We start from the raw sequence: 16,581 nt of genomic DNA, 5'->3' as shown, positions 1-16,581 counted from the left end.
TTAGAACACCTACTCATTCAAGGGTTTTTCTTTATTTTTACTATTTTCTACGTTGTAGAATAGTAGTGAAGACATCAAAACTATGAAATAACACACATGGAATCATGTAGTAACCAAAAGTGTTAAACAAATCAAAATATATTTGAGATTCTTCAAATGGCAACCTTTTGCCTTGATGACAGCTTTCTCACAACCAGCTTCACCTGGAATGCTTTTCCAACAGTCTTGAAGGAGTTCCCACATGCTGAGCACTTGTTGTCTGTTTTTCCTTTACTCTGCGGTCCAACTCATCCCAAACCATCACAATTGGGTTGAGGTTGGGTGATTGTGGAGGCCAGGTCATGCAGCACTCCATCACTCTCCTTCTTGGTAAAATAGCCCGTACACAGCCTGGAGGTGTGTTGGGTCATTGTTCTGTTGAGTAACAAATTATAGTCCCACTAAGCGCAAACCAGATGGGATGGCATGACATACATATCGCTGCAGAATGCTGTGGTAGCCATGCTGGTTAAGTGTGCCTTGAATTATAAATAAATCACAGACAGTGTCACCAGCAAAGCACCCCCACACCATAACACCACCACCTCCATGCTTTACTGTGGGGACCACACATACCGAGATCATCTGTTCACCCACACCGCGTCTCACAAAGACACGGCGGTTGGAACCAAACATCTCAAATTTGGACTCCAGACCATAGGACAAAATTCCACCGGTCTAATGTCCATTGCTCGTGTTTCTTGGCCCAAGCGAGTCTCTTCTTGTTGGTGTCCTTTAGTAGTGGCTTCTTTGCAGGAATTTGACCATTAAGGCCTGATTCACGCAGTCTCTGAACAGTTGATGTTGAGATGTGTCTGTTACTTTATATCTGTGAAGCATTTATTTGGACTACAATTTCTGAGGCTGGTGACTAATGAACTTATCCTCTGCAGATGAGGTAACTCTGGGTCTTCCATTGCTGTGGTGGTCCTCATGAGAGCCAGTTTCACCATAGCGCTTGATGGTTTTTGCGACTGCACTTGAAAAACTTTAAACGTTTTTGAACTTTTCCATATTGTCTGACCTTCATGTCTCAAAGTAATGATGGACTGTTGTTTCTCTTTGCTTATTTGAGCTGTTCTTGTCATAATATGGACTTGGTCTTTTACCAAATAGGGCTTTCTTCTGTATACTCCCCCTACCTTGTCACAAAACAACTGATTGGCTCAAACGCATAAAACAAATCCACAAATTAACTTTTAAGAAGGCACACCTGTAATTTCAAATGCATTTCAGGTGACTACTTCATGAAGCTGGTTGAGAGAATGCCAAGAGTGCAAAGCTGTCATCGGGGCAAATGGTGGCTATTTGAAGAATCTCAAATATAAAATATATAGAAAATACTTTTTTTGGTTACTACATTATTCCATCTGTTATTTCATAGTTTTTGATGTCTTCCCTATTATTCTAAAATGTAGAAAATTGTAAAAATAAAGAAAAACCCTTGAATGAGTAGACTTCTAAAACTTTTGACTGGTAGTTTTGTCTTCACCCTAAGTCCTTGCTGTTGATTTATGGGGGAGATCTCTAAATAAATGTAGCCCTGCATTGTGGCATACACATGAAATTGTGTCATTCCGAACTTTATCCGTGGTGTTTTATTCCAATACGTTTGCAGTGGACAGGTAGTCATTGATGCAAAAGTTTTAAGCATATCAGGGATAAAAGACCTACAAGTAGTGGACAAAAATGGAAGCAAATGAAGGACAAGGTGATTACTATTGGACTACTACTCATGCAGTTAGGGCTGGGGCATTGTCTGTGCGGCATGTAGCTTAGGGGTGCGAGAAGTGAACCAGAAACCGGAGGGTTTCCAGTTTGAATCCAGGTCCGATGGGAATGACATCTGGCATGAAGTGAGCTGGCAACCGGAAGGTTGCTGGTGTCAAAGCATAGATGCCATTACCTGCCGTTGTGCCCTTGAGCAAGGCACTCAACTCCCCCACAACAACAGCTCCCAGGGCGCCCAGTGTGGCAGCTCCTCTCCAAAAAACCTGTATATGTATGTATGCATGTGTCTTACGCAGTGGTTGGGTTAAAAGCGGAAGTGACATTTCAGTTGGACTTTGTATGCAATTGACCAATAAAGTAATCTTAATATTGTTGTCCCTCATTCACCAAATGTACTGTACCTTTTGTTATACAACAGTAGAGAGGGAGATTTGAAACTGTCTTGAGACCGTTTTTGTTCTAGCCAAGCAGTAACACACCGTCTTGATTGAAGTCTGATTAGTTGATTTGTTTAAGAGGTATGTACTGGTTGGCAAGAACAAAAACCTCTGGATATGAATGCTACTACCATGAATAGTAATGATCAATATATTTTAACTTTAGGGGAAGTGATTAGAATTTTAAGCTTACATAAGAAATGTCCATTTGTAAGTTTTCAACATTTGGAAAATAATAAAAATTGATTATTTCAAAGTTGGCCTTATTTGTAACACCCATGGGCTTAAAGTGTACATTCGGTAGTCATTAAGCCATGTCTGGACTTGTAACATATTTTATCAAATATTATTACCTCACGAAAAAATGTTGTAAGTAAAGTCATAAAACCTCACATGAGTGATTAATCTTTCATTTTAGGGCTGTATACGTTAGGCACCTACCCTCTTTATTTTTGAATACCTTTTGTTTGTTGCCCCTTTCAAAAAGTGTTAGTCATCTTGAAAATGAAAATATTTATTACATGATTTCATCATATTGGCTACTTTAAAAAACAATAATACATTGAATATGCTGTGTTCATGTCAAGTATACTGAATTAAACAAACTTTATACAAAAGTTTTTATGCTGAAACAATTAAATAGAAAACAAATGTTGTGATATGACAGTTTAATAATGCCATGTTTCATTTCCTTTCAGGCTGAGTCTCTGCTAGGTCTGAGGGTTAACCGGAAGGCAGCGGTGCTGTAGAAGAGTCCATTCCCCTGCCTTTGTGGTTCCCATGGAGGGGTTTCCTGTCCACTGACCCACCGTGCTGCCTCACCAGGACAGCAGCCATGTCCGCCTGCAACACCTTCACGGAGCACGTGTGGAAACCAGGCGAGTGCAAGAACTGCTTTAAGCCCAAGAGCCTGCACCGCCTGGCTGAGGGTGGCCTGAAGAAGATTGCCCCTGAGCAACCCTCCCAACAACAGAGCCAACCCCCTGCTGGAACTAGACCCAACGATAGCAGCTCCCAGAGGGGAGGCGGTGACAGTGTCTCAGCCCGCTCTGGCCACTTCCGCCCTCCCGTGGCTAAGAAGCCCACAATCGCTGTCAAGCCCACCATGATGCTCTCCTGCTCTTCGGCCGACCTGGACTTGGAGGGCAACCTACATCGGCCACCAGACGCTGGTGAACCCAGCAAAACCTCTGCCTTTACCATCTGGACTCGCAATGGGATGAACCGCAAGAAGCCCGGCGGGCCTAATAACAATGAAGGGGAATATGCCGGGGAGGAGATTGAGCGTTACAGGCAGCGCAGTCGGCGTGCACCCCGTGGGAATGACAATGGTTTGACTGATATGCTCAAGGAGATTGCGGGCCTGGGCTCTGGCCCTAGCCCCAGCCCCTTGTCCGGGTCAAAGGACCTCTTTTTGGGGCGCATCAGCAGCTCCTTCCAGCGCTCTTTAGAGAGAGGACTCCCTGCTTCTGGTTGCTTGGCCATTGGGAGCAGCAGCAGCAGTGGAGGGGCTGCCCAAAAGCGGGTGTCCCTCAGCAACAGTATGGAGGTCATCAGCACCGAAGGAGGGCGCTTCTGCTACCCTGAGTTCTCCAGCGAAGGAGAGGATGATGATGAGGATGAAGATGACGAAAGTGAAGTTAACGACGACGATGAACATGAGAGCTGGGATGAGAGTGACGAGGAACTTCTAGCCATGGAGATCCGTATGCGGGGCCAGCCGCGCTTCGCCAACTTCCGTGCCGCCACACTCTCCCCAGTCCCCTTTGCCCAGGGGAAGAAGTGGAACACTGTACCGTTACGTAACCGCTCACTCCAGAGGATCTGCGCCGTGGACTACGACGACAGTTATGATGAGATCCTTAATGGATACCCCTCCACAGACTCCAATGGAGGCCACGGCATCCTTCCGTACGGCCCTGGTGACCTGCAGGGCAGCGGCTTTCTCTCCAATTCGGAGTGCACCACTTCCCCAGAGTCCTCATCATCGCTGCCGGAGGACTTACGCACCACTTCGAGCTGCAGCAGCAGTGCTCCCTGTGGCCCCCTGAGAAATGGTCTGCACTCCCCCACAGCTTTCAGAACACCGGCCCTTCAGGCTGCTGGTACAGACAAGGAGCAACAGACCCAGAAGGCTGTCAGTCCACCCAAGGTCACGGAAACCCACAAGGCTGTTCTCGCCATCCATTTGGAGGATCAGGACAGCAGGGAGGGCTTACCTATGCCTCAAGCTCTTCCAGGGCAGCCAGTGACGATCAGCTTCAGCCCCACAGAGGAGCAAGCCAAACCTTACCGTGTGGTTAACCTGGAGAAGCATCTTATCTGTAAGCCCTACACAGTGGTGGACGTGTCTGCATCCATGGCTAGCCCAGAGGAACAAAACCAAGAACGCACTCCCAAACAGCCAAAGACTCCCATTAGCCCCTCTTCCTACTCCATCTCCCCCTTATGCCAGCCTCTGTCTCCAGCCTCACCCATGTCCCCATCATCTCCCATCTCCCCCACATCCGCCACACCGTTTGTCTTCCAGGGCAAGGCCAGCAAGCAACCAGGTGCTATCCGCTACCAGGAGGTGTGGACGTCTAGCACCAGTCCCCGTCAGAAGATTGCCAAAGTGGATCTGGAGTCCACTGGAACATCTGGCCCTGCCGTCCCACCTCGTCACTGCAGCCACAAGTCGGCCCCAACCTCTCCCATTGCTGGCCTCTCCTCCTCTCGGACTGTACCTGTGAAATCCCCTAACCTGTCCGAGATCAAGTTCAATAGCTACAACAATGCAGGGATGCCCCCCTTCCCCATCATCATCCGGGATGATACCACATACTCCCGCAGATCCAAGAACGCCGTCAAGGTGCCTATCGTCATCAACCCAAGTGCTTACGACAACCTGGCGGTGTATAAGAGCTTCCTGGGTCTAAGTGGGGAGATGCCTCAAACAAAGGAAGGGAGAGTGGCTAGCCACACTTATGAGGAGATTGGCTCCTCAGAAAGTGTCCAACCTCCTCCTACAGAGAAAACTATTGGTAAAGCGGCATCAGAGAAAGCTGCTGCTGAAGAAAGGAAAGCCGCTGCAGCAGCCCTGATAAGCCAGGAGCTAACCGCTAGAACCACTAAAGACTTGACTATAGCTGCGAGCATGGCTGCTGGTTCTCTTTCTCCTTCAGCTGCCACATCGATTGCTGTTCCAACTCTTCTCACTGTCGCTGCCATCTTGGCCAAAAGCAGCTCCAATTCAGCCACTAGTGGGCGCACTCGCAAGATCAGTGGGGAAACAACATCCAGCAAAGAGGGGAGCACTGACTTCCCTCTGTCATCATCAGGCACTGGGACAGGCCACCGGGAGAAGGCCAGCACTGTGTTGTCCCAGATTGTTGCCTCTATCCAGCCCCCACAGTCTCCCCCAGAGTCACCTTCCCCACATTCTAAAGCCTGCAGTGTCGAGGAGCTATATGCCCTCCCACCCAATGCCACCAAAGAAACACTCAGTCGACCCAAGTCTCTTTTCTCCTCCACTGACAGCTGCCTGTCCAAACCCAGGAAGGACACACCCTCTAAACAGCTGCCCAAATCCCAGAGTGCCTCAGCAGCCGTGCCCCTGTCCAGCCCCACGAAGTCAGAGCCCAACGCTCCATTCCCCCCTCCCAGATCCACCTCTTCACCATACTATGCCTCCAACATCCTTCAGAGACACTTTGGCCACTGGACCAAGCCTGCCGCCTCCAGCTCCCCCTCGCGCCCCTGTGATGGAGAGACCAGCCCGGGTGGAGGGGAGGGGAGACGGGTGGCGGCAGAGAGCGCCAAGCCCAAACGCTGGATCTCCTTCAAGAGCTTCTTCCGCCGGCGGAAGGATGAGGACGAACAGCGGGAGAAGGCACAGAAGGAGACGAAGAAGGGCAAGCTGGTGGGGCTAGACGGGACGGTCATCCACATGCTGCCACCTCCGCCCATCCAACGCCACCACTGGTTTTCTGAGGCCAAGAACGAGGACCCCAGTCAGAAACCCACAATCATATTCACCTACAAGCCAGACGGCAGCGCCTCCGGTGACTGGGAGGGGGAACTGCGGGTGGAGGAATGCAGAGAAACGTCTCTGCTGTCCCCAGAGGAGAACCAAGACGTCAGACCATCTACCACCGGGACTGCCCTCCATTGCAAGGCCATCAGGTAATTGATTTAAATCTGTCTTAAAAAAAGATAATTTCTCTTGATTGTTAATCCTTGCTCAGGAAGATTTTTCAAAAATATTCTCTATACTGACTTATAAGCCGCCTCCTTACTGCAGATAACTGCAGGCCTTGTTATTTGTAAGCAGCACGCTTTATGATGAGACTTATATTTTTACAGGGCATAATAACTAAAGGCTGCCTCTCCATGCCTCTTGGTCCTAGGCTCTGGGATAGTTAAAAGGCCAGTGCCAGAGGACCTGAGGGACCTACTGGGTACATAAATAAATAGCATGTCTGACATGTATTGGCGTGCACAATCGTGGATTGATTTAAAAACCAATAGAAGAATATTTAAATGAATCCTAAAACTCACAGGCAGCCAGTGCAGCCAGACTTTAAAACCGGTGTAATGTGTGCTCTATGTCTGGTCTTGGTCAGTACTTGTGCTGCAGCATTCTGTTTTGCGGTTGACATTACAGTAGTCAAGCCTGCTTGCAATAAAAGCATGGATTAGTCTCTCTGTATCAGCCTGAGAGAGAAACGGTCCGCACCATGGCAATGTTCCTCAGGTGGTAAAAAGCTATTTTGGTCACATTCTTTGAAATTGAGTTCAAAATCTAAAATACACCTAGGTTTTCTTTTACCTGGTGTTTTAAAATGTGCGTCCAGATTCTCTCTCTGTGCTGTGGCTCCAATAGTACCTCGGTCTTGTCTTGATTTAGCTGGAGGAAGTTGTGAGCCATCACAGTATTTAAATCACTAATACAGTCTAATAATGAATCCGTGGAGCTAAAATCCTCTGATGACACAGAAATGTAAAGTTGTGTATTGTCTGCGTAGTAGTGAAAATCAATGCTGTGCTTTCTGATAACGCTGCCAAGGGGTAACATATATACACTGAACAGTACCGAACCCCAAATCAAACCTTATGTAATGCCACATGTGATATGTATTTTCTGAGTTATGTTCACCAAGGGTGATGACAAACTCTTGACCGGTTAAGTACGTCCTAAACCAATTTAGAACTGGACCGGAGAGGCTAACCTACCTTTCCAGTCTGTCCAGAAGGACATGTTCAACAGTGTCGAATGCAGCACTTAAATCCAAGAGTACAAGGACAGAGAGCTGATTGGCATCTGTGTTGGCTCCAAGATCATGTACCACTTTAACGAAGACTGTCTCTGTGCAGCTAAGTGTTGAAGAATCTAATAGACTTTTCTTCAGAAGGTGTTTCACCATAGCAGTTTTTAACAATAGCTTGCACTTCAGATATGCAATTAAAAACTGTTTTGTTGAAGGTGGTGGGAATAGGATCGAGGAGGCAGGTTAGAAGGCTTAAGTTGTGATATCACTTTCCTGACCATGTCTGTGTCAACCAGAGAAAATAAATCCACAGTGGCTTTGCATGACTGATACCCAGCCTAATGTTTGTTATCGTATCTCTAAAAGATGTCGCAAACACATCACATTTAGATGTGGAAAAAAGTACACACAGGCTTGTGGGGTTAGGATTTATCAGGCCATCAATGGTGGAGAAGAGCATTCTCTAATTATTCTGATTAATGGTGATCAAGTTAGAAAAATGAGCCCGTCTGGCATTTCTAATTGACTTGTTATATAAGCCAAGTTGCTTTCTCAGATATTATAATGGACCTTCAACTTTGACTTAATCCACTTCTGCTCTGCCTTTCTGTAATTTCTCTTTAATTGATTAGTTTCCTCACTCATCTGAGGGGCTCTCTGTTTGGATGTGGCGTTATTCAATTTGACTGGAGCTGTGGCATCGATGATTTCCCTTAATTTGCTATTTAATTTATCGACTAAATCATCACAAGAGGAAGGCAGAATAGGTGATAGAGTATTGTTCATATATAAATGTGGATATTTACTTTGCCTTTGTGGCACAGTTGATGCCACGCAGGGCTACGGGCCAGAAGGTTGAGGGTTCGCTGACCGCCACAGACGAGCTCACTCTCCCTGCCTGTTTCATTACTTCACTATCAGAGCCAGTTGCAGACTATATTCAGCTAGGGGGAAATCAGATTTTCAACATTCTGATGGCATATGTCTAATTATATTACATATATGCAACACATTTTCCACCAACAGGTTTCTGTGCCAATGCACCACACAACCAATAAACAAAACATACCGACTTTTGGCACTTCAATATCATGGTTTGCGTTTTCAACACCACAATAAATAGTCTGACAATCTAGACAAACAGAAAATACATCCCTCCCTATCCTGTAGCACTCCACCAATCAGGCCTTTATGGGAGTGGCCAGACGAAAGCCACTTATCAGTAAAAGGCACATGACAGCCTGTTTGGAGTTTGCTAAAAGGCACTTAAAGACTCTCCGACCATGAGAAACAAGATTCTTTGGTCTGATGAAACCAAGATTGATATTGGTTGATATTCCACCCTGTATTTTCACAAATCTAATAAAACACTTGAGTTCACTAACCTGTTTCAGAAATATTACTATCCATCTCTGCGTTATTCTGTGAATGTTTAGATGCACTACCTATTGCTATACTTTCCTCTTTTGTCCTCTAAAGGAGACCTAGCGTCAGTAGCCTGCGCTGGAGACCCTGCGCTCTGACCTGTCTCAGCTTGAACTCCTAACTTTTCCTGAATAACCTGTCCCAAAAAAAAACATTTCAATGCGCAGGTTCTTTGAAGGCAGTACAGAGAAGACACTATTTTTGTAATGACATAGTAGATAATAATAATAATTAGAAAGGTGTGTTTCCTGAAGAAAATGCGGTGTGCTTGCTAGCTTGTTTAAAAGTATTTATGGTTTTGAAAAGTTTAGAAAATGTTAATGTCTTTTTAATGTTTGTAGCTGAAATGGTTAAAAAGTGATAGCATTTAAAATGTCTACCACTGTGTTTTTATTTTTGGCATTGAATCCATTATGTTTTATACCTGATTTATGCTAATTACCACAGTTAGGATAGCCTGAACACGAGAAAGTCAGTTTGGTGTCTCTAGCTTGAACGGTTCAAGAGTTACTGTTGTTTAGTTATTTTATGCACATTTACATAGTTACATTTGATGAAGATTTTTACGGATTGGAAGTTAGGATAGCCTGAATATGTGAAAGTTGGTTTGGTGTCTCTAGCTTAAACGGTTCAGGAGTCACTGTTGGTGAGTTATTTTATGCTAATTTGAGCAAATGTGTATAGTTATAGTTGATAAGTTTAAGATTTTGACGTTAGGACAGCCTGAACATGAGAACATTGGTTTGGTGTCTCTAGCTTGAACAATTCAAGAGTTATAGTTGGTGAGTTATGTTATGCTAACTTACTCTAACTGAAAATGGTTCTAGTTCCAAAAGTATGCATAGCTTGTCAAAGGATATTTGATACTATCTTATTTAGGCCAGTATGAACGGTGTAGGAGGAGATGGGTAGAGAATATTTTCTTTATTTAACATTGAAGTCTATGGGCCTTTGTTTTCTATTGAATGAATTGGGAGTTCATTTAAATATTGTTGTAGTTCAAGAAGTATAAATGGTATCAAAAATATTTTCTTAAGCAATCAGAGTTGGGCCACTCTGGACATTTGAAGTTGGTTTCATGTTAATGGATTAAATTGTTTAAGCTCTAGAGCATGTTAAATAAATCAAATAATAACATGCATATGTAAGAAATCTATAGTTGTGCTTTGCCTTTAGCAAGTACACCTAAATAATGAATATGCAACTGGCCTGTAGACTGCTGTTGGTCAGCTGGAACACAGACATGAAATTGACCTTGCACACGTTCAATCTCTAGCCTGCTTGTTGTAAATTACATTTGAATGTACGTTCCGTCGTTTTGACTCATTGGTGTCCTCAGACCTCTGTCTTCGTTTCAGCAAGTGCTGTAATAATAATGGACCGTTTTTCTGTAGTGCATTCAGTGTATTTCCTGACCAGGACCTCGTGTCTGTCAGTCAAAACATTACACCATAGCCTTGACAGTTTGGATGTTGTCATTAGGGCGACCAGGGTTAATTTATTTATTTTTATTTAACTAGGCAAGTCAGTTAAGAACAAATTCTTATTTTACAATGACGGCCTACCCCGGCCAAACCCTTCCCTAACCCGGACAACGCTACTGTAGGAAGAGTCTTGGTGGTTCCAAACTTATTCCGTTTAAGAATGAGGGAAGCCACTGTGTAATTGGGGACCTACAATGCCTTGGTACACTTCCCCAGATCTGTGCCTCGACACAATCCTGTCTCTGAGCTCTACGGACAATTCCTTCGACCTCATGGCTTGGTTTTTGCTCTGACATACACTGTCAACTGTGGGACCTTATAAAGACAGGTGTGTGCCTTTCCAAATCATGTCCAATCAATTGAATTTACAACAGTTGGACTCCAATGAAGTTCTAGAAACATCTCAATGTTGTTCAATGGAAACAGGATGCACCTGAGCTCAATTCCGAGTCTCAAAGCAAAGGGTCTGAATACTTATGTAAATCAGGTATTTCTGTTTTTATTTTGATACATTTGCAAAAATGTCTAAAAACCTGCTATCGGGTTTTGTGTGTCGATTGCTAAGGGGAAAAAATGCAATTTTAGAATAAGGCTGTAACGTAACAAAATGTGGGAAAAAATCAAGGTCTGAATACTTTCTGAATGCTCTGTATTAATATACAGTATATTCATCCATATGAGTTAAAGTTGCAGTTTAGACGCAAGTATTTCCACATATTATGACATTTAGATTACCATATCAATCCATGCATGGGGTAGTTTTATGTCGATCTCGGTCATCAGATAATACACAGTGAGCATATATTTGAGATATACAGATGGATGAATACCTTGCTCAGGATAAATGAAATTAATCAAATTATTTTTAGACATTGCTGTAAAAACACATTCTTATGCATTTTTACACACACACACATACAGGGCTGGCAGGGATCTCATTAAAAGATGCTAACAACACATTTAAATCTAGCACATTCCTATGACACCCTTTTCATCACCCTTACCACAATGCTCCTCTCTTCCTTTCCAACTCCCTGTCTTCCTTTAGTCAGCTCTCATGAGCCACCAGAAATGTTACCCCTTTGCTCCTGACTCTTCGTGTAATCTTCCACACAAGTCACTTACTGTCCTTTTGGCATTGTGACACAAGCCTCACTTTCTCCTATGCCTTTCTAAGCCCCCCTGTAGGCAATTCATGTTCATTCATATTAAAACACTGCTTCATGTTCCTCCATCTTTGTATATGAGGTGCTAGTACCATCTCTATTCTGGTACAACCTTTACCCGCTCTCTAAGCTTTGCCATCTCTCTTTCCTTTGCCCTGCAGCCAGGTGCCATGTGATGCCAACATATCCGAGGGGGAGATGCCCACCGCGTCCTCCCTACCCGCCAAACTGGAGCTACTGTCCCCTATGGAGGAGAGCGTCATCCTGGCTGCCACCCCGGCCTTGGCCAGCGAGAGCAGTCCCAGCCTGGTTGACCCGGAGGAGGAGGATGGCCACTCCCACTCGCCAGCATCCAGCTCCTGCAGTGCCACCTACAGCAACCTGGGTAAGACCTGGCTTTAGCTGGCCATTGGGAGACACTGTGAACTTGAAAACACCTTAGGTTGGTGGTCCTTGAGCCCATTCCTTAAGAACTACATGCTGATTTTTCTTTATTGGGTGAGCTATTTGTATTTTTTATGGATCCCCATTAGCCAAGGCAGCAGCTACTATTCCTGGGGACCAGCAAAATTAAGGCAGTTTCTACATTTTTAAAAACATTACAATACATTCACAGATTTCACAACACACTGTGTGCCCTCAGGCCCCTACTTCACCACTACCACATATCTACTGTACTAAATCCATGTGTGTGTGTGTATGCATGTGTCTGTGCCTGTTTGTGTTGCTTCACAGTCCCCATTGTTCCATAAGGTGTTTTTTTATCTGTTTTTTCAATCTAATTTTACTGCTTGCATCAGTTACTTGATGTGGAATAGAGTTCCATGTTGTCATGGCTCTATGTAGTACTGTGTGCCTCCCATAGTCTGTTCTGGACTTGGGGACTGTGAAGAGACCTCTTGTGGTATGTCTTGTGGGGTATGCATGGGTGTCCGAGCTGTGTGCCAGTAGTTTAAGCAGACAGCTCGGTGCATTCAACATGTCAATACTTCTCATAAATAAAAGTAGTAATGAAGTCAGTCTCTCCTCCACTTTGAGCCAGGAGAGATTGACATGCGTATTATTAATATTAGCTCTCTATGTACATCCAAGGGCCAGCCGTGCTGCCCTGTTCTGAGCCAATTGCAAAGTCCTTTTTGGAGCACCTAACCACATGACTGAACAGTAGTCAAGGTGCGACAAAACTAGGGCCTTGTTGATAGTGTTGTTAATAAGGCAGTGCAGCGCTTTATTATAGACAGACTTCTCCCCATCTTAGCTACTACTGTATCAATATGTTTTGACCATGACAGTTTACATTTTTTACATTTTAGTCATTTAGCAGACGCTCTTATCCAGAGCGACTTACAGTAGTGAATGCATACATTTCATTTCATGCATTTAAAAAAAAAACATTTTTGTACTGGCCCCCCGTGGGAATCAAACCCACAACCCTGGCGTTGCACACACCATGCTGGCGTTGCAAACACCATGCTCTACCAACTGAGAGCAATCTAGGGTTACTCCAAGCGGTTTAGTCATCTCAACTTGCCCAATTTCCACATCATTTATTACAAGATTTAGTTGAGATTTAGGGTTTAGTGAATTTTCTGTCCCAAATGCAATGCTTTTAGTTTTAGAAATATTTAGGGCTAACGTATTCCTTGCTACCCACTCTGAAACTAACTGCAACGCTTTAAGTGTTGCAGTCATTTCAGTCACTGTAGTAGCTGACATGTATAGTGTTGAGTCGTCCGCATACATAGAAACTCTGGCTTTACTCAAAGTCAGTGGCATGTTGTTAGTAAAAAATGTAAAAAGCAAGGGGCCTAAACAGCTGCCCTGGGGAATTCCTGATTCTAACTGGATTATATTTGAGAGGCTTCCATTAAAGAACACCCTCTGTGTTCTGTTAGACAAGTAACTATTTATCCACATTATAGCAGGGGGTGTAAAGCCATAACACATATGTTTTTCCAGCAGCAAACTATAATCAATAATGTCAAAAGCTGCACTGAAGTCTAACAAGACAGCCCCCACAATCATTTTATCATAAATTTCTCTCAGCCAATCATCAGTAATTTGTGTAAGTGCTGTGGTTGTTGTGTCCTTCTCTATAAGCATGCTGAAATTCTGTTGTCAATTTGTTAACTGTGAAATAGCATTGTATCTGGTAAAACACAATTTTTTCCAGAAGTTTACTAAGGGTTGGTAACAGGCTGATTGGTGGGCTATTTGAGCCAGTAAAGGGGGCTTTACTATTTTTAGGTAGCGGAATGACTTTAGCTTCCCTCCAGGCCTGAGGAAACACACTTTCTAGTAGACTTAAATTGAAGATGTGGCAAATAGGAGTGGCAATATAGGCCCATATTATCCTCAGTAATTTTCCATCCAAGTTGTCAGACCCCGGTGACTTGTCATTGTTGATAGACAACAAAAAATTTTCACCTCTTCCACACTGACTTTACGGAATTCAAAAGTACGATTCTTGTCTTTCATAATTTGGTCAGATATACTTGGATGTGTAGTGTCAGCGTTTGTTGCTGGCATGTCATGGCGAAGTTTTCTTATCTTGCCAATGAAAAAGTCATTAAAGTAGTTGGCAATATCAGTGGGCTTTGTAATGAATGAACCATCTGATTCAATGAATGAAGGAGCCGAGTTGGCTTTTTCCCCAAAGATTTTTATTTAAGGTGCCCCAAAGCTTTTTACTATCATTCTTTATATAATTTTTATTTGTTTCATAGTATAGTTTATTTTTATTTAGTTTAGTCACATGATTTCTTAATTTGCAGCATGTTTTCCAATCAGTTGGGCTGCCAGACTTAATTGCCATACCCTTTGCCTCATCCCTCTCAACCATACCATTTTTAAATTCCTCATCAATCTAAGGGGACTTAACAGTTTTTACAGTCATTTTCTTAATTGGTGTGTGCTTATTAGTAACTGGAATAAGCAATTTCATAAATGTTTCAAGTGCAGCGTCTGGACGTTCCTCATTACACACCACAGACCAGCAAATATTCTTTACATCATCAACATATGAATCACTACAAAACTTATTGTATGACCTCGAATACACTATATTAGGCCCAGCCTTTGGAACTTTGGTTTTTCTAGATATGGCTATTATATTGTGATCACTACATCCTATGGATTTGGATACTGCTTTAAAGCAAATGTCTGCAGCATTAGTAAAGATGTGATCAATACATGTTGATGATTTAGTTCCTGTTCTGTTTTTAACTACCCTGGTAGGTTGACTGACAACTTGATCCAGGTTGCAGGCACTGGTTACAGTTTGAAGTTTTTTCTTGAGTGGGCAGCTTGATGATAGCCAGTCAATATTTAAATCACCCAGAAAATATACTTCTCTATTGATATCAAATACATTATCAAGCATTTCACACGCATTATCCAGATACTGACTGTTAACACTTGGCCTATAGCAGCTTCCCGTACGAATGGGCTTAAGGTAAGGCAGATGCACCTGTAGCCATATTACTTCAACAGTATTTAACATTAGATCGTCTCAAAGCTTTACAGGAATGTGGTTCTGAATATAGACCACAACACCGCCCCCGTTGGCATTTCTGTCTTTTCGGTAGATGTTATAACCATGTAATTCTACCACTGTATCATCGAAGGTATTATCTAAGTGAGTTTCAGAGATAGTCAGAATATGAATGTCATCTGTTACATGCAAGTTATTGACTTCATGGACCTTGTTTCTCAGGCTGTTAATATTGGCTATTTTTAGCACTTTTCTGGGTTGCTTGATTGTTTTTAATGCTTTACTGGGAAGCTTTACTGGGAAGCTTATCAGAAGTAGACCTCATGTTATTTACATTGGAGCTGATAGTGCAGGGTGAGCTGCATAAAGTGGTCTTCCTACTATTGCACACCGCCTCAGTGCTAACAGTGTAACTCTTGTTTATAGGCTCATGATTACTGCTGACAATAGCTGTAGGATAAACAGAAGTATTCGGTGCAATTAGGGGCACATACATTAAGTTACTTACATTGTGTTTGCCAGTGCCCCTAGGATCATGTACATTTGATGCAGCATTATGACAACACATTGTCACAATGGTAGGGATTTACTGAGCTGGTCTTGGATCAATTGATGACATTGATTGGCCAGCTAGTTTTCAGGTCTAGTTATTGGTTGAAAGACGAGGACAGAAAGTAGAACAGTGGTGGGTGTATTTTGCCCTTCTAGTTTTATGAACACGGTGAAAGCATTAAGGGAACCAACACTGGCAGAATATATAAATAACTCTAGGCAAAACCTTGCTAATACCCTATTTCTCAACAACAGTTTGAATAGATGTGCACAATGGAGCCTTTTCATAAAGTCTCTATTTTCCTCCGAAAAGCTCATCCTACTTGTTGGAGATATTTACAGTATATTCTTTAAAAGTGATTTCTCTCACTGTCATATTAATTCACAGAGACGGACGAATCTGGGTTTGGTGGATGCCAGGAGAACGATACCTGCCCGAATGCATAGTGCCAAATGTAGATTTTGGTAGAGGATGAAAAATGGTCTGGGGCAGTTTCTTATGGTTCGGGCTAGGACCCTTAGTTCCAGTGAAGGGAAATCTAAACGCTACAGCATACAATGACATTCCAGACGATTCTGTGCTTCCAACTTTGTGGCAACAGTTTGGGGAAGGCCCTTTCCTGTTTCAGCATGACAATGCCCCTGTGCACAAAGCCAGGTCCATTCAAAAATGGTTTGTCGAGGTTGGTGTGGAAGAACTTGACTGCATACAGCCCTGACCTCAACCCCATTGAACACCTTTGAGATGAATTGGAATGCCAACTGCGAACCAGGCCTAATCGCTCAACATCAGTGCCCGACCTCACTAATGCTCTTGTGGCTGAATGGTAGCAAGTCCCCACAGTAATGGTCCAACATCTAGTGAAAAGCATTCCCTGAAGAGTGGAGACTGTTATAGCAGAAAAGGGGGGACCAATGCCATAATAATGCCCATGATTTTGGAATGAGATGCTCGACAAACAGGTGTCCACAAACTTTTGTTCATGTAGTGCATCTTACTGGCTC

General features: G+C 43.5%; 1 protein-coding gene across 7 annotated transcripts in view; it reads left to right on the top strand.

The window, feature by feature from the left end:
• peak1 (pseudopodium-enriched atypical kinase 1) overlaps nt 1–16,581 on the top strand; it is a 288,619-nt gene that overhangs the window by 231,090 nt on the left and 40,948 nt on the right. For all 7 annotated transcript variants that reach the window (XM_029758531.1, XM_029758529.1, XM_029758530.1 and 4 more), the window contains 2 exons: nt 2,906–6,371; nt 11,693–11,916. In XM_029758531.1, coding sequence (XP_029614391.1) covers nt 3,043–6,371; nt 11,693–11,916 — 3,553 coding nt within the window. In that variant the 5' untranslated portion in view covers nt 2,906–3,042. The remainder of the gene's footprint in view (nt 1–2,905; nt 6,372–11,692; nt 11,917–16,581) is intronic.

This window comes from Salmo trutta, chromosome 7 (genome assembly GCF_901001165.1).
Source record: "Salmo trutta chromosome 7, fSalTru1.1, whole genome shotgun sequence".
Classification (NCBI taxonomy): domain Eukaryota; kingdom Metazoa; phylum Chordata; class Actinopteri; order Salmoniformes; family Salmonidae; genus Salmo; species Salmo trutta.
Note: the sequence above shows the minus strand (reverse complement) of the source record. Positions and strands in the feature narration are given on the sequence as shown.